The 25,460-nt window shown below is 38.0% G+C and overlaps 1 protein-coding gene across 4 annotated transcripts in view; it reads right to left on the minus strand.

Annotated features, from left to right (window-relative positions):
* Window positions 1-14,663, minus strand: part of GSAP (gamma-secretase activating protein) — a 114,123-nt gene extending 99,460 nt beyond the window's left edge. For 3 of the 4 annotated variants that reach the window (XM_020984511.2, XM_020984510.2, XM_020984509.2), the window contains exons 1-2: window positions 14,122-14,657; window positions 717-793 (exon numbers count right to left, since the gene is read on the minus strand). In XM_020984511.2, coding sequence (XP_020840170.1) covers window positions 717-793; window positions 14,122-14,236 — 192 coding nt within the window. In that variant the 5' untranslated portion in view covers window positions 14,237-14,657. Of the gene's footprint in view, window positions 1-716; window positions 794-14,121 lie in introns of all 4 variants that reach the window. The other variant, XR_013486643.1, reaches the window with a different exon arrangement.
* Window positions 14,664-25,460: the final 10,797 nt, after the last annotated feature.

Consider the following 25,460-nt stretch of genomic DNA (forward strand, 5'->3'; position numbering starts at 1 on the left):
GAAGACCTGAGTTTGAGTTCTGCCGTTGAAATACATCAGCTTTATGTCCATGGCCAAGTCACCAAACCTCTCGGTGGCTCAAACAACTTTCTACTCCTGAGTTACAGAAAATTTGCTGATCTATATGGGTAGAGGAAGTTATTACACTGGAAGTCTAGAAGTTAAACAATATGGATGAAGTCACAGGTCCAGGACAAAAAAAAATGTATTTAATAGGAAGACATATTAAGTGATGCAGAAAGAAGAAAGCAGAAGCCAAAAAATATGTACTGACAACAACTACGTAAGTAATAGCAACAGAATAAAATCCAGGAAATCCCATTAGAAGAAGATCCCCTAGAAAAGGTAATGCCCTTAGAAAAATCCCCTTAGAAAAGGAGAAATAAAGATTAGAATAGGACATACCACACTGTTAAAATTAATACACATTTCCCCAAAACCTTGCAAATTATTTAAGTTAATGGTTTCATAAACAATCATCTTTTTGTTGTTTTTGAGGAACACTTTAATATTTGTTAGCTGATAGTTATTTAAAGCAATTTATTTGCTTTTCAGCATTTCATTACAGTTTTATTTCTAGAAAAATGGAATTATGCAAGAGTCTTATGACATATATAACATTTAAAAATTGAATCTTAACATTAAATTTTACCAAAAAAATAATAATTACTCAATTTTTCCTCATAACATCTAATTCTGTATAAAGGGGGACGTACCTTACAACTGTAAATAACTTTTCCATTTCTTTCTACATTGACTACCTGTAGAGTTTCATAATTATTCTCAACAGGATCTGAAATAAGACAATATCAAGTTAAAGGAGTACTGGAATTTTGGCAAACTGTTGGGGGAAAAAAGGATTTTTAAAAATCTGTGAAGTAAAATCACCATTTAGTATTAATAAAAAGCAGAAAAAACTATTAGTGCCTGGCACATAAATGGTGCTTAATAAATACTTGTTGACTGACATGCCAGGAAAATCTTTACAATAGCAAATACATTCTTGATCACCTTACTACAAGGGCTTCATAGATTTTTAAATAAGCTAAATGATCTCTCATACTGGATAAAGCTATACTTTCATAGGTCAATATAATCTAAACTTAGAAGTAACATCTAGTCATTTCAACATCATCATTTCTCATGTGAAAAACTGTCACACAAGGCAGCATTTGAAAGCAGAACCCACTGTGACCCAGCATGCCTATCCTGCAGATTCCCTCTCTAAATTAGGTCCTTTTCTAGGTGGTACAGTGGACAGAACTCCAGCCTTGGAGTCTGGAGGACCTGAGTTCAAATCTGGCCTCAGACACTTGACACTTACTAGCTGTGTAACCCTGGACAAGTCACTTGACCCCAATTGCCTCACCGAAAAAATAAAATAAAAATGAAAAAATAAACATAATTCAAAAAAAAATTAGGTCCTTTTATACCCAAGTACAGAGGAATGTATCCTGGAGGAAAAAAGGAGATGCATACTTAACATTATTTTAGCAAAAATCATTACTGATGATATTCATGATAATAATGCAGATTAAACTTAAAAGTGCATGATTTTTTTTTTCTGGAGAGCCAGTTAAACATTTGCCACACCATTGTACATACACACACACGTGTACACACACACACACACACACACACATACACATTATGTAATATATACTATATACTATATGTCATATGTTATATAATATATTATGTCATGGTTCATCCCTCATTCTCAAAGAAGACCATGACATCAGGAAGATGATGCTATGACTTGCAAGTGAGTTAGATTTAGGTGAGGGAGGGCTGTGCAAAGGCACCAGCCTCACTTTCTCCTCCAGAATCCAGCGGCCAGATACAGATCAGTACAATATTACATATATATAATATATATAACATATATATGTACACACATGCACACACACACACACAGAACTAACCTGAACCTGAGTCAGGTCCCCCTCTTTAGCATCACTGCTGGTTCCAGTACACCTTACCAAACCCCAACACTCAATATTTTTTCTTCTACTAAAGTGGCAGCAGGAGAAAGAGGAGGGGGTCAAATGTCAAACTTGTAATTTCACTGCTATAGGGAATTCTCTATTGGCAAATTCCCACACCAATGAAAGTCAGCAAGTGCTCTGAAATATGTAGTCTAAGGGAGTTTCTGAAAGGCAAAGAGAGGTTAAGTGACTTGCTTTGACTGAGAAAGACCCTTGTCTTCACAGGCAAAATCTCGCTCTCTATCTACTACATCACATTGCCTCTCAGACTTTTGGTTCCTCATTTGAATGGAAGAAACAAGGGTAGAGAGATGAAATGACTGTGTGAGGTAAGTACTAAAGTCATGAAGAAAGTTCCAAGAATGAATCTGACATCATGGTAAATGCCTGTAATCTAGATGACCAGAGAATGCTGAGTCTGGCAGATGTCTTGAGTTCAGGAGTTCTGAACAGCAGTGGACTATATTTCTTGTGTGAGTGCACAAAGTTCAGTATCAATATGGTGAGCCACAGGGACTACCAGGTTACCCCAAGAAGGGCAAACTAGTTTAAGTCAATAACAAAGCAAGTCAAAGCTCAGATACCTATAAGTATTGAACCTATGAGCAGCCCTTGCACTTCCAGTCCAGTCTGGGAGACCCAGACTTTAAAAAAAGATAACATGGAGACTGGCAGACAATAATGATGAAGCCAAGGGGAAAATGGCATAAATGGATTTCAAGGATTTTTTAAAAGAAGATAATTTTTTAGGGGCAGTTAGGTGGCACAGTGGATAGAGAACTGGATCTGGAGTTCCATTTCAGCCTCAGACTCTTACTAGCTTTGTGAACCCAGGCAAGTCACTTGATCTGTTTGACTCAGTTTCCTCAACTGTAAAATAGAGATAATAATAGTACCTATCTCTAAGGGTTGTAAGGATCAAATGAGAGAATATTTGCAAGTGCTTAGCACTATGTCTGACACATAGTAGGTGCTAGATAAATGCTAGATATCATTTTTTTCTTTTAAATCCATTTGGATCACCTTATTTCTATCTTCATTGCTATTTCCGGTAATTCTTTCAACTTTCCCCACAACTATAATCCCTTGCTAACACAAAATCATCTCTTCTGTCCTCATCTGTAGAAAGAGAGAATTGAACTAGATTACATCTAAAGCACCTTCCATCTTTAACATTCTATGATTTTATGACTCTAAAACATCCTAAGTGCTAAATTAGCTCGAGAAAGTATCTTCTATTCATCATTATGCTCTGCTACCATTCTGGTATAGACTGTCATTACTACCCATCTTTTCTCTTGCAATAGTCTCCGCAGAAATTTTCACTCCTTCATTCCTTCCCCTCCCTCTTCTAATCCATCTTCAAACTACTGTTAGACCAACCTTACTTCTACATAGGTACAGTCATGATACTCCTGACCTCAAAACCCTTTAGTATATACCCGAAGGGCTATAAAGCTATGCATACCCTTTAACCCAGCAATACCATCACTCGGTCTATATCCCAAAGAGATGAAAGAAAAAGGAAAAGTACCTTTTTATGTACGTACAAAATATGTACAAAAATATTTACAGCAGCTCTTATTGTGGTGGCAAAGAACTGGAAATTGAGGGGATGCTCATCAACTGGGGAATGGCTGAACAAGTTGTGATACATGATTGTGATGGAATTCTATTATGCTCTAAGAAATGACAAGCAGGATGGCTTCAGAAGAATCTGGGAAGACTTATAAGAACTGATGCAAACTGAAGTGAGCAGAACCAGGAGACCATTGTACACAATAATAGCCATATTACAACGATAATCAGTTGTGAAAGACTTAGCAGCTCTGATCAATACAATCATCCAAGACAATTCCAAAGGATGTATGATGAAAAATGCTATCCACTTCCAGAGAGAAAGTGGATGAACTCTAAGTAAAGACTGAAGAATAATTTTTTTACTTTGTTTTTCTTGCTTTGTTTTGCAAAGTGGCTAATACAGAAATATTTTTGCATGACTTCACATATGTAATGGTTGTCATATTGCTTTATTTCTTAATGAGTGGATAAGGGAGAGAATTTGGAATTCAAATTTAAAAGGGAAAAAAACCTTTAGCGGTTTCCTGTAACTTACTAAGTAAGTTCAAAAGTCTCATCTGGTATTCAAGGCTTAATACAATCTGGCAACACCTTATTTTTCCACTGCATTTCTTACCTCACACTACATGCCTTCCCATGTTCTGTCCAGGATTATTAGCTATTCCCCATAAACACCCTCAGACTTGCCTTCCTCCATGCCTCCATTCGTCTATCCTCTATATGTGGAACGCCCTTCCTCTACCAATCAATAAACAGTTATTGAGCACCCACAATATGCCAGCCACTGTAGTAGATATATATGAAGTGCGAAAATGAAAATAAAACAATCCCTGCACTAAGGAAATTTATATCCTACCAGGGGAAGACAAGGTGTTCCTTTAAGTATATGAAGAATGAATGCAAATTAAATATAAGGTAGTTTAGGAAAAGATGGTGCTAGTAGTTGGATGATCCAGAAAGACTACATGTAGAAGGTGGTGCTGAAAATAAATCTTGAAGGAATTAAGGGTTCCACCAGGTTAAAGTGATGAGGAGATTCCATCTAGGCATGGAGGACAATGAACATAAAGGCACAGAGAGGGAAGAACCAAAGAGTTTAGGGAGAGGAATAATGTATAATGACGCTGGAAAAACAGGCTGGGAACAAGTTGTGAATGAGAGTTTTAAAAACCAAACAGAGAATTTTATATCTTATCCAATTCCAGCATATTAAGTGGCAGAGGAGTATCGTGGTCAGACTTACACGTGAGGAAAATCACTTTGGCAGCTCAGTGGAAGATGGATGGGAGTTGAGAGAGACTTAAGGTGAGGAGACCAGTTAGAAGGCCATTGCGACAGCCCAGGCAAGAGGTGATATAGGACTGAATTAAAATAGGAGCTGTGTGAGTAGGTGCTGTGGATGAAGACGTAGTAAGATAGGTCAACTGACTGGGTAGGTAGGGTTCAGAGGGAGAGAAGAATAGAGGAAAGCACCAATGATAGGAACCTGCAAGATTAAAAGAAGAGTGGAGGGTTTGAAAGAAGTAGGGAAGTTCAGAAGTGGGATGGGTTTGTTGAGAAAGATAATGGGTTCTGTGTTGGACATACTGAGTCTGAGATGCCTATGATGCATCTAGCTTGAAATGTCCATTAACCAGCTGGGAATAAAGAACCGGCAGTCAAGAGAGAGCCTGCTGGGGCTGGATATATAGATCACCACACTACCTGTTAAATTTCCAACCATCCTTTAAAATCTGTTTCAAATGCTGCCTCTGCTAGAAAAGCTTTCCCTGGCACCTCCTTTCCCCAACGTAATGATCTTTTCCTCCTCAGACCTCACCCAGAACTCATTTTTAAAACAATTGTTATAACACTTATGTTTGTGTCATATCTCTTTACACAGCTATAAACTCTGTAAGGATAGGACCGCCCTGTTCTAACATAAACTTTGAGCCTCTTCCCTTCCCAATCCCTCTTAAAAAACAAATACATAAACCTGTAAGTAGTGAGTAATACATGATCGATGAACTCTGACATTTCATTATATTCACATAATTCTGGATTTAAAGACCTATAGAAAATACAAGTTATAGATACAGGATTCACTAGGGAAGAAATTGCTTTTTTGCTTCCTCAAAAACTTATCAAAATGAAATTATTTTAGCTTCTGGCATTTTATGGTTTGTTGTTTCATTTCCCCAAAAATAGTATTAGTGTTTTTTTTTATAGGACAAATATGTGTCTATATGGAAAGCAGCAAATTACATGACATTATAGCACATGATAATCATTTGCATACCGTCTTATAATTTGAGACAGGCTGAATTTTATCTCAAAAAATAGGATCAATCTGTTGGTGCCTCAGGGAAAAGGTATGACTGAGATAAAAGAGAAGTAAATATGACCATGAACTCTGCATATTGGGCCTACAGTAGGTGTAAAGAAGGAACTTCTCAGGGAAAATAAACAATTCTCAAACTATAACAAAATTAATCCTGCAATCATCTCATAAAAATTTCAGAAATATCCCCCCAAAAAATCATTCTGGAAACCTCTTTGCCTTGACACAATTTATAATACTTTATTGTTATTTTGGAAATAACTTTTTCTCCCCCTCCTAAGATTATAATGATGCCAAGAGAGACTTCTAAAAGATAATTTTAAAAGGTTTCAGTTCATTTTTGTAGGTCTCAACACCTAGAATTGTGCCTTGTAAGAATCTGGTTTCACATAAATAATATTTTAACTGAATTGAGAAGAAAAAAAAATCTTGTAGAAAACCCCTTTCCTCTTCCCTAAGATTACTTGTCATTCTCAAATCAGTTAGAATTTAATGAGAGGAAATATTTTCAATTTGCTATAGGTTAGAAAAGGGAATAATTGTTCCATTAAAGGTCATTTTCACTTGTTAATAATTGCTACAGCCAGCAATAGTCTAAAAGCTATAGAAAACACAGAACTTTACACATTCCCTATCCAGTGGGTTGATGATCTAATTTGGCAGATAGAATAGACTCAGACGCTCAGAATAACTTTGAGTGGGAAGAGAGGTAGTAACAACAGTGCAGGGATTACCAATTCCTACAGATGACATACTGCTTTCTCTCTAAGTTGCATGAAGCTTTAGAGTTAGTAATATTTAGCAACCCAGGAAATTCAGAGTCAAATATTTCACCATAACTTTTTTACCCATCAGTCCTTTTGACCTTAAATAAGTTTGTTTATGTCACATGCACTATGAGTAAGTTTAATTCCATCTTTGCTTAATCATTCTTTATGACCATCCTCCAATTAAATACCATCAGAAAGTCCAGAAGAGGAAGTGTTGCAATTTCAAATGAGGAAATGTGGCTTAAGTTCAATATACTCAACACTTGTGAAAAAATGTTGATAGAGGAGAACTTTCAACACTAAACCTGCTAAAATGGAGAAGCTAAATTTTTCTTTTTTAATGACCATAAAATCACTGCTTATATAAGACAGATGCTAGTACACCACAGTTCCTGTTCTATGTTCTGCTACTACTGAAGTCTAAACACAAAATGATACCATTTGCAGGAAAGTAACAAATGACCTAAATTTCTTTTTACTTCTTAGAGACAAAAAGTATTTATTGCATTCCAAATGATTTTAAAAGGGCAAAAAAAAAAAACCCCAACAAAACACAAACCCCAGTGCTTGGAACAATACTTTGTATGTGGCAGACACTCAATAATTAATCGAGATAAAAGCATCACTTTCCTCCCTCCTCCCCAAAAGAGGAAAGCTGAGTCAGTTCTCAATATTGTACATGATTTTCCATAAGTCCTGAGCAATATTTGATTCCTATTTCAAAAGCCTATACAAATATCTCTTAAATGATCCCCATATAGTCTAAGGGCTCATCATTATCAAAGAGCACTCTTCCAAAAGGAACATCATTATAGGAGTTGCATTTCCTAGGCAGAATGGGCTAAAAAAACAAAACCAAAGTTTTCTTAGGTCAAGAAACCCTGAAAAAATAGGCAGTAGAGAAAACATCTGAATGAGTAAGAAGAATGGTATAAAAAGAATGGGGGGGGGGGGAATAAAACTGACCTGAAAGTTAGAGGGGCAAAGTCAATAATGCAGAAGAGGAGGATTATAAAATTTGGAGCTAAGCAACCTCAGACCATCAAAATACTATCATTTTGTACCAAAAACTGTGAAATTTTCTTTCAAATCAGCCCCAAAATAATGTCTCTAATGTACCTTCCAGCTCAAAATCTAAGATATCATGCTCCAAGGATGATCTAATCCCTGAAAAATTTTGTTAGTAATAGGTCACATTTCATGGTTATAATATCAGTTAGAATCATTTTAGAAATTTTAAACTGCATTTTTGTCCAATACATTTATAAAATTGTATAGTTATCTATTCCAAATTCTTCCTTTTACATTAAAGGAAAATGAGCCTCTGAGAAATTAGGAAATTATTATGTAATTTTAAATGTAAAATATACTCCAATTGAGAAAGCTTGTTGAAGAGGTAGTACTGTAATGGTACTTATAATTCACAGATTAAAGAAAAAACTGGAACTAACAGCAGGACATTTCTGTAAATCAAGTTTACAAAGAAGACTCAATGGCAGAAACAGAAATGGGAGGGGAGAGGAAGTGGAATGGAATAAGCATTTGAACTGTGTCCTATGTGCCAGGCATTCTCATAAGCACTTTATAAATATTGTCTAATCAATCTTCACAATCTTGTGAGGTAGGTGCTATTATTATTCCTATTCTACAGATGAGGAAACTGAGGCTGAAAGGTTAAATGACTTGCTCTGTGTCACAGAGCTAGTAAGCATCTGAGGCCTATGAACTCAGGTCTTCCTGACTTTAGGCTCAGAACCCCATCAACTATGCTACCGCTGCCCTTCCCCACCTGCTGCTGCAATAATGCCATGATTCATTCATTCAACACGTGCTAGAAGCTAGACAGGGAGGCAAAGTTGAGACTTGAGTGTCCTCATGAAGCTAACAGTCCAGAGCTAGATAAGACACATGTGCAAATAATAGCATAAGAATTACAGCACGAAACAGAAGGACTGGGCTTGGAGTCAGATGACAGGTTCAAATACTGCCTCTGCAACTTACTACCTGGGTGAACTTTAGCAAATAGCTTTCAATCTCTATGCTGGAGAATCTCTCAAAATAAAGAGCTGTGTGCTATCAACTGTTTTTTCCACAAACTGCATATCAAATGTAAAAATTCCTTCAAAAAAATAGCAGCCCTTCTAGCGACTATGGAAAAAAGGTTCATGGCAAGGACAAAATGTTATATTTACCAATTTCCCCCCAAATAGCATAATTTCTACTAGATTCACACAATTCTTCTTGAAATTCTAATTTTGTCTCTTCCTTCTCTGTTATATTCCTTACACACACACACACACACACACACATACATATGTGTGTGTGTGTGTGTGTGTGTGTGTGTGTGTGTATATATATATATATACACTCTGACCAAGTCTTGCTGATTTGTGATCTGCCATTTTTTCTGTCTATCCCCTCCTTACCACTCCAACTGTTACTATCCTAGATATCTCAAAGAATATGTCTTGGAGTTGGCATAGACCTCAAAAGCTAGAAAGTTCTACACATATCTGAATAGGAAACACAACATACACACACACACACACACACACACACACACTCTAAGTGGTCATCCAGCCTTCACTTAAAAGGGGCCTGGTGAAGAGCAAACCACCACCTTCTGAGGCAGTAGATTTTACTTTCATCTAGCTCTACTTGTTAAAAAATTATCCTAACTGCAATCTAACCCTGCAGCTTCTTCTAGTTCTGCCTTCTGGGGCCAAGCTGAACAAGTCTGATCTCTCAACTAGTTGACAGGCCCACAAATAATTTAGAGCAGCTATCATGTTTCTATTAAGTATTCTCTGCTCTAGGCCAGGGATACCCAGTTCCTTCAATGGATCATCCATCAAAAGATGAAAAGATGGACCAGCATAGTCTCTACATTTCCCTCTGGGGATTTTGGGATATGGTCCAGATTGCCAGTGTCCTTCCTAAAAAGGTTCCCAGAACTGAACGAAAAATTCTTTACGTGAGCTGATGAAGACAGAAACCAGCAGAACTAGTAAGTCCTGTATTCTGGACCATAGACCACTATTGCCGATGCTTAAAATTGCATTATTTTTTTTTTGGCTACCATGTTGCTATGTTGTTTATTCATATGGACCCTGAAGTCCATTAAAAGCACCAATTGTTTTTCACATCAACATTTATGAGCATATATTTGCAATAATTAGGGATATTTGCAGAGCTCCTTTTGGTATTTAAATGATTCATGATTTCTTTATGGTGACAACAGAGGAGGCCCTCCTTACCAGAAGATATATAAAAAGGATGCACTTTAAATAGGGAACAATGTTTCACAGCAAATATTGAAAAAAAATGTTTTGTTGGGACTTTATCTTCAGAAATGTAACTAAAAATTATTTTTAAATTAGTTTATTATGTCATACCTAATGAAATTTAGGCTACAACTTTATCTACTTGTTAATTCTTGGAATGAACAAAGACTAAATCAAGCAGTGATTTTCTTGACATAATTTTTCTGATAATATTGTCCAATAGCATGATAAACACATCCTTTCCTTCAAGTTTTATTTTAGCAACAAGTATATTACAAATATATTTAAAGAGGATATTAATCAGTTTCCTCAAGGAACTCTCTTAATCTTTTGATATCAAATAATTCTTTTAAAAAGCCCACCTGATCAATAAAATATGGAAAGGGCATAGATACTAGTGTTTAATGAGGAAAGGTGTGGCTGTATGAATAGGAGTTAATTTGAGTGGTCAGTTTTTTAATGAATATTTTAAAATTATGATGACTTTTTGACTTTTGCTTTCCTATCCAAACTTGTTGAGAATCAGCTTGACAGAGTAGCTTATAGGCCTCAAGTCAGAAAGACTAGGATTCAAATCCCACCTTGAATATATATTGGCCATTTGAGCAAGTCACTTTAGTATCCCAGAAAACTCGAAGAATATAAGTTTCAGAGCACTTGATGATCTACATTGATAAATGGAGCTTCCTCTCTGGGAATTCATTGCACAAATGAAATCACCAGCGATACAAAAACAAACAAACAAACAAAAAAATTCTTAGCCACAGGGACCTGGATAATAAATACTCAGATAACAAGAACCCCTAACATACTCAATTGTTAAAACTCAGCCAAATAATAAAGGAAAAAGTAATTAAACAGGGAAATATAAGATGTTGATAGAGGTTGGTTCTGAGTTTCACTGAAAAAATAAGCAGAGTGGTAACTTAATTCAAAATTATTTTAATCCACTGAAATGGGCTGATATGGCATCAATATACAGGATTCCCAACATAAATTGACCAAAGAACTCACAGGTACAGAGGTCAAATGTTGCCTATAAAGCAGATTTATCAAAAAAAAAAGCATATACAAAGATCTCTCTGAATAAGGTAACTTTTTATAATGACTAGAAGTCAGGCACCATTTGCTGCCCCCCTCTTTTTAAAATCTCTATTTAATGGTCAACATTTAAGCTCTAGATCTGGTTGACAGAACACAGCTTTTTTTTTTAAGCCTTTCCTTTCTGGATTGAACTAAATTTGTTCCGCTCTTCACCCTTATCATGACTCTATTTTTCTATCTCTCCATTTCTGTCTTTGCTTGCTTCCACACTCCCAAACCAACAGCAGCCATGTCATGATTCTACTAGCTCTATGACCTTCCACTTCCACCCTCCTAATCCTCAGTCCTAAGCATAACTAAAATCCTGGCATGCCACCCAAGTTCTCTGCTCCTACTCCCAGACTGCTGAATCTCAACAGACAAAACAATGGCTAATTTCACTATTATAAACACATGTTATGTAACTTCAGCTGGGTCCTCACAACTTCTCAGCAATCTTCATCTAAACCACTGGTAGTCATCCCCTATTAGGTGTCTCCCTACTTCCAGTTACTGCACCTTCCAATTCAAAAGCATTCACTTGCTCAAAAACCTTCCACTGCTCCTAGCTGCCTACCAAATATAGTCCAAGATCCTCCACAATCTGGCTCCCATTTTAAGAAAATTCTCCGCCCCATGTGCTCTAGATTCCAGCTAAACTGGATTTCTTGACATCCCCCAAACACACCCCACATTTTCTGCCCCCAATACTTTGTTCACACAATTCGCTGTGCCTCCAATGCCCACCCCACCCTCATCTCTACCTACTGAAATCCTGTCTTTCAAGGTCTAATTCCAAAGCCATCTGCTTCCATCAAGGCTTCCTTGATTATCATTCTTCCCCAAGTCAGAAGTGAAATAACTCTTCCTAGAACTCCCAAGGCATCTTGTTGGTAACTTTCTCAAGCGCTTATCAAATTATTGTATTACAGTTACATTATTTTGTTACAATTATTTGTATGATCTCTCCTATGAGATCATATAAACTTGAGGGCAGGGACCTTATCTTATTTATCTATCTCTCCCAGAATTTAGCATAACTTCTTTCTTAACAAATACTTCTAAAATAAATGAATTAACAATAATAATGAATAATATTTATGTAGCACTTTATTATCTCATTTAATCCTTTGGACAACCCTGTGAAGTCGGTGCTGTTATTATCCCCATTTTACAGAACAGGAAACTCAGGCTGAGAGGTTAAGTGACTTGCCCATAGTGATATAGCTATAATGCCCAAGTAGAAAATTATTTTAGTCACGGAAAATTCAACAAAGCCAAGATTTCAATAGTGTCATACATAGCTTTTCAGCCACTACATTTATTATTGAAATGTGTGGCATTTCACATTTCCTGTAACTTTTAATTAGCAGGCACCTCTCACTTAGCCATCTAGGCTACATGCTAAAAGAGAGTGTTAACTTTGTGGTTGAAAATAGATAGAACTGTCGATCCTTACTTAATTTTTAAAATGTAATGCCTGAAAAATATTTTGAGTGGACAAATAAAATAGAAACAAGTTTTTTATGTAAAAACTTATATTTGAACAAGCAGCAAGTGTGATATTACAGATTATTAGCATGTCAAACTGCCTCCTCAGATGAACACAGGTCAAGTAATTTCATAAGCAGTTTATATTGCCATAGTAAGGATTTGTTTTATTCTCTTCCTCCTCCCCCCAAAGAAGTTTTATCCAAGAATAATGCAACTGGTAAACAAATTAAGCCTTAGACAAAACAAACTTACATTATTGCTGTATTTATTGGAAGCAAACCCACAAAAGAACAAAATATGTAAACATAAATCTACAATCTCCTGCCATAAAATATAGTGGCTTCAGGGGGAATAAAATATAGGGCTACTAGTGGCTACAGTCTTCCCTTATAAGACTGCAAGCACCCTGAGGTTAGGGAAAGTCATTTTTCATCTCTGCATCCCTAGTACCTAGAGCACAGCAGATGCTTACCAAATGCTTCACTGAATTGAGGTTAACAGTTTAGTTGGGACAGTAGGTTCCAGGAGTACCATTAAATGACAAAAGGCATTATAAAAATACAAAGAGAGGGGAAATAATTCGTCAATGCCAATAATTAAGCCAAAATCTCCATCATGAATGGGAAATAGAGTCATGGCAGAAGAGGCTTAGAAATTCATCTTTCCCTTCTTTCCTACAACCAGTCAGTGACATTTTTTTGTCCTAGCTGAAAACTAAAACCTCATTTGTCTATGATCTGTGCCAATACTTCCTGGAGGAAAAAAATCAAGGCTGCAGACAAGGATTTCATCATCTTATTGCCACCTACTTCTTAATCAGTACAGATAGAATGGATGCTCCCAGACAGCAGGGATTGTTTCATTCTTTATATTTATATCTCCAACACCTAACAGTGTCTAACACATACTGAGCACTTAATAAATGCTTATTTATTGCTTGAGAAATGGAGTTCTTAAGTTGGTAGTTTTGGTCGTGGATGAATATCTGGCCCACACCCAAAATGTTCTGGGCATTATACACAACATCTACTCTAAAGACTGTCCCTGCCCTCCCAGAAACTGTATTCTAAGCATCACCCACACACCTCTTATTTACATCATTGGTACAAATATCCCAAATAACTGGGTGTAGATTGTGCAGCTGGAGAAAGATGTATTTCTTTCAGTGGGTGTATTTTTACCTTCTTTTCTCCATATTGTGTGGGTTGCTTTATTTGGCAGAGTCCTCTAAGGTAGTTTCATTCGGCTGCCCAGCGAAATTTCCCACTAGGAAAAGCACAACTCTGACGTCTGTCAGAGGAACCTGACCTCCTCTGACCTCCACTGGGTGCCAGCGGGAGTCAGGGCTGGAGGTCTAGGTCATCCTTAGGTGCTAGGGAGGAAGGACTTCAAGGTGACCCGCTCCACCTTAATCTCTGAGAGGATGAGGTTTGGGGGCCGGGGGGAATAGGAATCCGTGATGCTCACCCTCCTCCCCTATGTCGGTCAGCACCACTCCCACCCCCACTCCACAATTAGCGGACAGCTGGACTACTAAAGTTGCAAAGCGTCTGGAGACCCTGCTTCAACAAACTTCCAGCCGCGCTTTCTTTCCTCCTCACCTAAGCCTGCCCTCGGGCCAGCCACAGGAGCAGCCGCCTCCGCAGACAAACGCTCGGCCAGCCAAGGGACCACGTCCTGCTGAAGATCAAAAGCGGCGCTCAGCTGGAGAAGCATAGTGCCAGGCTAGGCTGCCGCAGCTGCGGGGGGCCTGGACCTGCTCCAGCCCCACGCGCCAGGCGCATTCCCGGACAGTGTCTGCGCCGCCCTCCGCTTCTTAGGAGGTTTCTGCCCGATCCTCTCCCTCCTCCTCTGCGCCCTGCGCCCTGTGCCCCGCGCGCCCGGGCACTAACCCGTTCTCTCGCTTTCCAGGACCACGCTGGCTCCAGGCCGCAGCTTTCGGTTTTGTTCTGCTCAGGGTACTGTCTCCTCCCACTGGCGCCCGCGCCTGTCAGTCCTGAGCTCTGGTTAGGGCGCTAGCTACACCAGGGAAGCACCTGGGTCCCCAGGAGAAGGGAAGGGAGGGCAAAGACCGGACCTGTCTGGGACAAGAGTTCCACTGCCGTCCTCTTCACACTTGCCGGGACCATGCCCAGAGTAGCCTGGAGGGTTGAGATTTGTAGGGGCGGGGCGGGGGGGAGCGTAGAAGTTGCCCTCAGGAATGGTGTTAAGTAGTGTATATGACAGAGTAAGGCAGAGTACAGACCAAAAATAAAATAATATTAATAAATTAAAAGGAAATAAAACACAGCCCTCTAGGCTCTAAGAAGTTTGTTAAGGTGTGTTGCTTTTGATTTTTGAGTGGTGACATGTTGGGAGGTGAGGGAAAGGACATCGAGGGATATTTTTTAGAGAATTCTCTCATTTCAAAAGTGCTTCAAATATTGAAGCTTTATCAATCAGTAAGCAATTATCAGGTGCTTTAATATTCTCTGGGTGAGGTAGCTAGATGGTTCAGTGGATAGAACTCTGCTCTGGGCCTGGTGTGGAGAAGACCTGAGTTCAAATTTGGCCTCACTCACTAGTTGTGTGACCCTTGCCAACTTAACTGCTGTTTGCCTTAATCCACTGGAGAAGGAAATGGCAAACCACTCCAGTATCTTTGTCAGGAAAACCCTCATACAAGTAAGATCCAGCTGAACAACATATTGGTTAGGCATGAGGTATACAAAGAAGAAACTATCCTGGCTCTAAGGGGTGGGGGGGAGTTTACATTACATTGAGGAAACAACATATCCATTTATGTATTATGCCCTCTGGGCTACCTCCCCCAACTCACATTTGCATTCCTAGGTTGAGTCCACAGAGCCCCTTTGTTTACCTTGGGTTCTAGGTAGGGATAACACTTAGGGATATTCACTCCAAACACTATAGCTCAAGAGCTCCCACTGGCTTACTTCCCATTAATAATGAGTCAGTAGACCCAATTAGGTCTTGGTGAAGTCATTTATTTACTCAAATGGCATGACAAGAGTAGTTGCTATAAAACATCCCCCCATAAACCTGTGGTACAGTCTCCCACAAATACCCACAGTGTCCATAAGGAGATTACATCCTACAACTGCATCAACTGAACTTGTGAGGAAGGAGGATCCTATTACACCCTCCCTTATATTCTCCCTAAGTTCAAACTTTGCTATTTCCAGCAAATCAACTGGGACTTTGTGGCATAGTCCATGTGGCACAGTTGACAATCTGGAATTAACATTTTTTAATATAGATAAATACCTACCATCAGAGTACCAGTGGGTGCAAGCACCTAAACAAATTCGTTTGCTTATTCATCAAAGGGTGAGGGGGTAACTTTTCATCACCTTCAGGTCTCTCATCCCTCTCAGTAGAGCCACACATGTTCCAAAAGCTCTGTTAGTGCTAGACTTGTACACTGGGAGATGGAAAGGTAGGGGCAGAACTTGATTGTCTTTTCCAACTTATTCTCTTTATTGTCTTTGGGTTGGTGAAGACCTTCATAAGCACCAAAGCAAGTGGTAACCTATAAAAACATTTTGAAATGATTTCTGCTTGTTAAAATTGTTTAACGTTTCATCTGTTGGGGTCAATCAACATACAAGCATTTATCAAGTAAACTAGATATGTTAGCAGCTGATTGGATAAGAGACTGAGAGAGAAGGAATTGAGGACGACTCAAAAGAGCAAACCTGGTTTATGTAAAAGGATGATGGTGCCCTCAACGTAACTTTTCTAAGAAATAGACGTAAAATGTCTTTGCTTTTATTCATTTCCCATTTTAAGCATCAATCATTTGCTTAAAAGGTCAGGTTGAAAAATTCAAAAATATGTAAATAAAAATAAATAGGTCAGGTCAGAGTTGCTGTAATTATGTGCCTTTTGATATTTATTTTTTCTGCATATTTGGTGCTCATTTTTACCTTTACTTTTACTAGCTAGTAGCCCGACTCCACATAGGCAGTTCATTCTGAAATGATGCCTACATTGGTAACCAGGTGTTTCCTGTCTTTTTGAATAAGGTCCATTTTTTTGTGTGTGTAATGTTGTTCAGTGCTTGCCATATCCGGTACCTACTAACTTGTTTCTTGAAGAAAGTATTCAGGAAATACAGGCATGAGACTTCTGAATCATCTTGAAATCTTTTTAAATTTCAAACCACATTTTCCAAAATATGCCTTCCCATCCTCCCCCATGCCAGTCTTTAGATTGGAGTCACCAAGCATCAAGGCATAAGTCGCCTTGCTTTGACATATCTTGATATGTTTGTTATAGAACTGCTCTACTTCTTCGTCCTCTACAAAAGATTTTGACACAGACAGTTCAGTCATCCTCATAGTGTTCTTCTTCCTCATGTTTACCATGACTTAGTGGTCATGAGTCATTGTGAGATGACCAAAGGACCCCGCAAATGAAATGGCTTGCTTTTCTTTGGCTTATAATGAAACTAACTACCAATTCCTTTGTTTGCTTTCTGAGGAGAAGCCATGAATTATCCTTCTATTTAGCTTCAATTTCTTCGTACTTTCTACTTTCATTTATAATGAGAATGTAAATATTGAGATGGGCAGCTGGTGGTGAAGTGGATAGAGCGCCAGGCTTGAAGTAAGGAAGACCTGAGTTCAAATATGGCCTCAAATACTTACTAGCTGTGTGACCCTGGGCAAGTCACTTAACCCTGTTTGCCTCAGTTTCCTCATCTATAAAATGAACTGGAGAAGGAAATGGCAAACCACTCCAGTATCTTGGCCAAGAAAACCCCAAATGGAGTCATGAGGAGTCAGACACAACTGAAATGACTGAATGACAAAAACAAAATATTGAAATAATTTCATTTCTCCAAGAATGTATCAACTCACTGATTATTGAACAAAGAGATCACATTTAGTGTATTTTAGCTAAATTAATATTTATATATGGTCTAAGAACTATGATTTTCTGGCCCCCTTTTCTGCCACTTTACCACTATCACTAGGGAGTATTTTTTTTTCATTTTGTTTCCTGGATTACCATAATCAAATAATTCATTACCTGATAGCTAGAAAGCTAGTAATGAACTTCTCTGTTTTTAACTACACTGATGCTCGGAGAGTAGGAGGAGCCATCTGTTGCTAGAACCATACTCATGGGACTTTCCAGCTTGGTAGGACCTCTCACGGCTTCTTTCCTGCTGCCAAATCCTTCAAGAACCCAGAGTCACTTCCATCCTATGATGAGGCTTTTTTTTTTGCATGTGAAGAACATACAAAGATAAATAAGACAATTACTTGCCCTCAAGGAACTTGGAATCTTGTAAGAAATGTAAGGTCTATACCTAAAAGAGAACAGGATTTAGAGTGTGAGAACTTACATTCACAACCTACTCTACTGTTAACTCTGTGAAATCTTGGGTAAATTATTTAAATTCTATGGGGGGGGGGCTTTAAATCCATATATCTAAAAGGAAGTGGATATACTACATGGTCCCTAAAGTCCCTTCCAGCACTAAATCATATGATCAAGGAAATGTGGTACAAAGCAGAATATGGTAAATGCATGAGAGGCACAAAGTGCTGTGAAAGTTCAGAGGAGGAAAAAAAAATCATCTGTAATCAGAGATTACAGTAATCAGAGAAGGCTTCGTGGAAGATGTGAGGGTTGAGCTAAGCTTTGAAGGTTGAGTAGAATTTCAGTAGATGGAGATGGTGGTTGGGAGTAGAGAGTAGAGTGTTCTGGGCTAAATCTAACCCAGGTCCCTGCAGTTTATGTTTGATACTGGAACAAAATGGGACACGCCTAGATCATTCAACAGTTAACAAAAAGAGGAAGATATTCAACAAGGCTATGCTTGAGGATACACTAAGTTGATTCAGCTAAGTGAAGCTCTCCTTCTGAGTTATCCTTGGTGGTCCACCAGCCAACCATCTGAGCACACCTGGATCTCCTTCTGGCTCTTTTGTAACCACATGGCCAAGAAGTGACATCACTTACCTGAGTCTTGAGTCCTCTGAGTCAATCAAATCTAAAGGATGATTTCAATACTTTTTAAGGAAAAACTGACTTAATGTGAATGGTGGGGAGGGGCCCAAAGTGAAAGTTGAGATATTGCTCCCACCAAAGGGAGGCCCAGGCATAAGGAATGGTGTGAGAAAAAGCATGAAAGCAAGAAAACATTTGGGGAGCTGGGAATAATTTAATTTGACCATAACATAAATTACATGGAAAGGAGTGTTATGGGATAAGATTGGATGCCTCCACTGCTGTATGGAAATTTAATGGACTTTTTTAGAGCCTTTTCTTTCCTTCAGTAATGCTCCATTATTCTGTCTTAGCCCAAATGGAGTAACTTAGAAAGTAATATTATTCTTACAACCATAACAAAAGAAACCCTTAAAGAGTAACTCTAGGAAGATTTTAGCTTCACCTAAATTAAAGGAGGTACTAGGCTTCTGAAGCCAACAGAACCCCTGAATTTAAACTCCACAACCCATACTGGAGACTTATCTGTCTATTCTCATTAAAACAGCCTGGGGTTGATTTTTTTTTTAAACACTGTAAAACTCCTACCTGCTTAAATCACCCCCAAAGGATTGCTGCAAAAAGTAACAAAGAAATCATTGTTTATCCTGTGCAGGCAGTTTGTACATTAGGCTAGGATACCTTCCTAGAAAAAGTACTCTACAAATACTGGAAGTGCGTGTCTCTGCAAGAAGCTAGCTAGCAGTTCTGCAAGGGGACAGAGCCTCTGGAGTTCTGTTCTATAACCACAGAGATCACAGGGCTGCCAAAGTATCAGAGACAGGATGTAGAACTGGAATGCAGAAAAACTGCTGGCATCTTTCTGTCAGTAATCAGCCCAGCCTTGATCTGGGGAGCCTCTTCCCACATGTGCCATTGCATCTTAAGTTTCATAAGCATTTTGTGATGAAAATAATGAACAGCTATGATCCATGGGGCTGTTTTTAGATAGGTTCTAAATACCTCAGGGTATTCCTTAGTCTTGAAATTGTGGTTCTTGCCTTCCTCCTCATGACTTCAGGGACTAGTTAAAGGTTGAAGCATGTTTTTCCAGAGTGCTAAAAATTTGGTTATCCAGCAATCTGCAGATCTCAACAGGCTAATAGGATGGACTGAATTTAAGATGAATGGATTCAGGGTAAATGTAAAGTAAAGCTACTACCTTTAAATTGCATTAACAGGGGTTCCGGCTTCCAGGAGCCAAGATGGCAGAGTGAAAAGGTAGTTGCTCTCATTCTCCCCTATCAACCTCTGAAAACCCAGAAAATATCACCCCTGGAAAAAAAAAACCCCTGGAACACCTGAACTAGAAGAAAGACGGGGAGCAGCAGTGCAGCAGCCCAGCAAACGGTCTCCCAGTGCCTCAGCAAAAATAAGGGAGGCAGAACTACAAGGGGCCACAGGCAGACAAGTACCTTGCGGCATTTATCTGAAAGGAGGTGAAGAAAACAACCTAAAGGCTTCCTAAAGCCCTGGCCTTGCTGATTCCAACCCAACACCAGGTGAGATGTAGGAGCCCTGAAGCCTCCAACTGTGAAATCCTGAAGCCCAGGTGGTAGAGCAGGCAAACACCAACACCTGGACCTCCAAGTGCCTCAGTGAGGGTGGGGGGGAAACCGGTGGAAACCAGCTCAGAAAATCACCAGGAGTCTCGGCAATCCACTGCAAAGGAATCTCCCGTGCATTAGCAGAAAAGGAGGAGACAACACTGCAGGGAGATAAAGCAGAAGGAAAAAAAGCAACCTAAAAGGAGCTGAAGAAAGCTAAAGGAAAGGAAAAGCAGGCAACCTAGAATTGCCTGAAAGTTCCAGCCTTGCTGATTCCAGCCCAACACAGGTAAGCTGCCAGAAACCTACAGCCTCCAATTCCAGCATAAGAGGCCCCAGCACACAAAGCCAGTGACCAAGACCTAGGCTCCCAACACAAGAAGCTTGGGTCAGTACCCTCTGTTCCCCAGCAGGAGAGCTCAATCTCTTTAAAGGCCAGGGAATAAAGAAACACCATGAGTAAAAAGAAACGTACCATAGATTCATATTATGAGAAGAGTAAAGATCAAGACAGAAATTCTGAAGAGGACAACATTGTCAACAAACCCACATCTGCAACAACAAAAGGGAATATGAACTGGTCTGAAGCCCAAAAAGCCTTCTTAGAAGAGCTCAAGAAGGATTTTAATAGTCAAATGAGAGAGGTAAAGAGTCCTTCAAAAATACAATTGGCCAATTGGAAAAAAAATACACTGAAGAAAACAAGTCCCTAAAAAACACAATTGGCCAATTGAAGAAGGAAGGACAAAAACTAACAGAAGAGTATACTGAAGAAACAAGTCCCTAAAAAACACAATTGGCCAGTTGAAGAAGGAAGTACAAAAACTAACAGAAGAAAACAATCTGTTAAAAACTAGAATTGGACAAATGGAAACTAATATCTCTATGAGAGAGCAAGAATCAGTCAAACAGAAACAAAAAAGAAAAAAATGAAAAAAATAGATGAAAAAGTAAAATACCTCATCAGTAAAACAACCGACCTGGAAAATCGACTCAGGAGAGACAATTTAAAAATTATTGGACTACCTGAAAATCATGATGAAAAAAGAGCCTGGACAGTATCTTTCAGGAAATCATAAAGGAAAACTGCCCAGAAGTCCTAGAATCAGAAGGGAAAATAACCATAGAAAGAATACACCAATCACCACCTGAAAGAGATCCCAAATTGACAATGCCAAGAATATAATAGCAAAATTCCAAAATTACCAGATGAAAGAGAAGGTGCTGCAAGCAGCCAGAAAGAAAGAATTTAAATATCATGGAACCACAGTCAGGATTACACAGGACCTTGCAGCTTCTACATTAAAAGACGCAGGGCATGGAACATGATATTCCATAAGGCAAAGGAGCTTGGAATGCAGCCAAGGATCAATTACCCAGCAAAAATGAGCATCATTTTTCAAGGGAGGAGGTGGATATTCAACGAAATAGGAGACTTCCAAACTTTCCTGATAAAAAGACCAGAGCTCAACAAAAAATTTGATCTTCAAGTACAGGACTCAAGAAGGACTTAAAAAGGTAAATGGGACAGAAGGATACAATATGTTGTTAATAAGGGGGGGCTGTTTAAACCCCTACAAGGGAATATGAGACTTGCAACCCTTGAGAACTGTATTGTTATTACACCTTGTTAAAGGAGTATACATAAAGAGGGTGGATATTAGTTGACTTTGATGTAATGATAAAAAAAAATCTAATCAAGTGGGTTAAATGGATCCAAATAAGTGGATCAATCTGATCTTAGAAAATGTACTGAGAAAGGAGGAGGCAGACAAGGGTAAATTACATTACAGGAAAAGACACAAAATCCTATTACAGCAGAGGGAAAGAAGGGGGGGAGCATTGTTTGAACCTTACTCTCATCAGATTTGGCTCAAGAAGGGCATAATATAATCAGTTAGGTATAGAAATCTAACTTGCCCTATAGGCAGTAGGAGGGAAAAGGGGAAAGAAAAGGGAGGGGGAAAGAAAAGGGAGGGGGAAAGAAGGAGGGAAGCAGCAGTAAGACTAAAGGGGAAGAAAAGGGAAAGGGATAATAAAAGGGGGAAGGGACTGAAGGAGGCGGTGGTCAAAAGCAAAACACTAGTGAAGGGGAAAGGAAAAAGGAGAAAGAAAAGCATAAATGGGGGAAAAGGATGGAGAAAAAGACACAGATAGTAATCATAACTGTAAATGTGAATGGGATGAACTCTCCCATAAAACGGAAACATTGCAGAATGGATTAAAAACCATAATCCTACAATATGTTATTTACAGGAAACACATTTGAAAAAGAGTGACACATACAGGGTAAAGGTAAAAGGCTGGAGCAGAATATATTATGCGTCAGCTGAAGTAAAAAAAGCAGGGGTAGCAATCCTGATCTCAGACAAAGCAAAAGCAAAAATAGATCTAATCAAAAGAGATAAGGAAGGAAACTACATCCTGCTAAAAGGCACCATAGACAATGAAGTAATATCATTACTAAATATATATGCACCAAATGGTATAGCATCCAAATTCTTACAGGAGAAGTTCAGGGAGTTACAGGAAGAAATAGACAGCAAAACTATACTAGTGGGGGACCTGAACCTCCCCTCTCGCACTAGATAAGTCTAACCACAAAATAAACAAGAAAGAAGTTAAGGAGGTGAATAGAACATTAGAAAAGTTAGGTATGATAGACCTCTGGAGAAAACTGAATGGGGATAGAAAGGAATATACTTTTTTCTCGGCAGTACATGGCACATACACAAAAATTGACCATGTACTAGGGCATAAAAACCTCACAATCCAATGCAGAAAGGCAGAAATATTAAATGCATCCTTTTCAGATCATGATGCAATAAAAATTATATGTAATAAAGGGCCATGGAAAGATAGACTAAAAAATAATTGGAAACTAAATAATCTAATCCTAAAAAATGATTGGGTCAAACAACAAATCATAGAAACAATCAATAATTTCATTCAAGAGAATGACAATAATGAGACAACATACCAAAACCTATGGGATGCAGCAAAGCAGTTCTTAGGGGAAGTTTTATATCTCTAAATGCTTACATAAATAAAATAGAAAAAGAGGAGATTAATGAATTGGGCATACAACTAAAAAAACTAGAAAAAGAACAAATTAAAAATCCTCAACTAAACACCAAATTAGAAATATTGAAAACCAAAGGAAAAATTAATAAAATTGAAATTAAGAAAACTATTGAACTAATAAATAAAACTAAGAGCTGGTTTTATGAAAAAACCAATAAAATAGATAAGCCTTTGGTTAATTTAATTAAAAAAAGAAAGAAGAAAACCAAATTACTAGTATCAAGAATGAAAAGGGAAGCTACCACCAAGGAAGAGGAAATTAAAACAATAATTAGGAATTATTTTGCCCAACTATATGCCAACAAATTTGACAATCTTAGTGAAATGGATACATATTTACAAAAATATAAATTGCCCAGATTAACAAGAGGAAGTAAAATACTTAAATAACCCCATCTCAGAAAAAGAAATTGAACAAGCCATTGATGAACTCCCTAGGAAAAAATCTCCAGGGCCAGATGGATTTACATGCGAATTCTATCAAACATTTAAAGAACAATTAATTCCAATACTATATAGACTATTTGGGAAAATAGGTGAAGAAGGAGTCTTACCAAATTCTTTTTATGATACAAATATGGTGTTGATACCTAAACCAGGAAGAGTCAAAATAGAGAAAGAAAATTATAGACCAATTTCTCTAATGAATATAGATGCAAAAATTTTAAACAAAATACTAGCAAGTAGATTGCAGCAACTTATCACAAGAATAATACACTATGACCAGGTAGGATTTATACCAGGAATGCAGGGTTGGTTCAATATTAGGAAAACTATCAGCATCATTGAGCATATCAACAACAAAACCAACAGAAACCACATGATCATCTCAATAGATGCAGAAAAAGCTTTTGATAAAATACAACACCCATTCCTATTAAAAACACTAGAAAGCATAGGTATAAATGGAGTCTTCCTTAAAATAATAAATAGCATATCTAAAACCTTCAGCAAGCATTATATGTAATGGGGACAGGCTAGAAGCATTTCCAATAAGATCGGGGGGTGAAACAAGGATGTCCATTATCACCACTGTTATTCAATATTGTACTGGAAACCTTAGCTTTAAGCAATAAGAGAAGAAAAAGAAATTGAAGGCATTAGAATAGGCAAAGAAGAAACAAAGCTATCACTCTTTGCAGATGACATGATGATATACTTAGAGAATCCTAGAGAATCAAGTAAAAAACTACTTGAAATAATAAACAACTTTAGCAAAGTTGCAGGCTATAAAATAAACCCACATAAATCATCAGCATTTCTATATATTACCAACAAAGCCCAACAGCAAGAGATAGAAAGAGAAATCCCATTTAAACTTACTGTAGACATTATAAAATATTTAGGAGTCTACCTCCCGAAACAAACCCAGGAACTCTATGAACACAATTACAAAACACTTTTCACACAAATAAAATCAGATCTAAATAATTGGAAAAACATCAGTTGCTCATGGGTAGGCCGAGCTAATATAAAAAAATGACAATCCTACCTAAGCTAATTTACTTATTCAGTGCCATACCAATCAAACTACCAAAAAATTATTTTATAGAGTTAGAAAAAATAATAACAAGATTCATTTGGAAAAACAAAAGGTCCAGAATATCAAAGGAACTAATGAAAAGAAATGCAGGGGAAGGTGGCCTAGCAATTCCAGATCTTAAATTGTATTATAAAGCAGCAATCATCAAAACTGCTTGGTACTGGCTAAGAAATAGGGAGGTGGATCAGTGGAATAGGTTAAATATGCAAGACACAGTAGTCAATGACTATAGTAATCTATTATTTGATAAACCCAAAGACCCCAGCTTCTGGGATAAGAACCCACTCTTTGAAAAAAAACTGCTGGGAAAACTGGAAAAGAGTATGGCAGAAACTAGGCATAGACCCAAATCTCACACCATATACCAAAATAAAGTCAAAATGGGTTCATGACTTAGATATAAAGGCTGATACCATAAGTAAACTGGGAGAACAAGGAATAGTTTACCTATCAGATCTATGGAGAACAGAAGAATTCATGACCAAACAGGAGATAGAGAACATTATGAAAAGCAAAATGGATAATTTTGATTACATTAAATTGAAAAGTTTTTGCACAAACAAAGCCAATGCAACTAAGATTAGAAGGAAGGTAGAAAATTGGGAAAGAATTTTTACAACCAGTCTCTCTGATAAAGGCCTCATTTCTAAAATATATAGAGAATTAAGACAAATTTATAAGAACACAAGCCATTCCCCAAAAGTTTAATGGTCAAAGGATATGAAGAGACAGTTCTCAGATGAAGAAATTAAAGCCATCTATA

This window comes from Phascolarctos cinereus, unplaced genomic scaffold (genome assembly GCF_003287225.1).
Source record: "Phascolarctos cinereus isolate Bilbo 61053 unplaced genomic scaffold, phaCin_HiC Scaffold_1;HRSCAF=81, whole genome shotgun sequence".
In the NCBI taxonomy this organism is placed as follows: Eukaryota; Metazoa; Chordata; class Mammalia; order Diprotodontia; family Phascolarctidae; genus Phascolarctos; species Phascolarctos cinereus.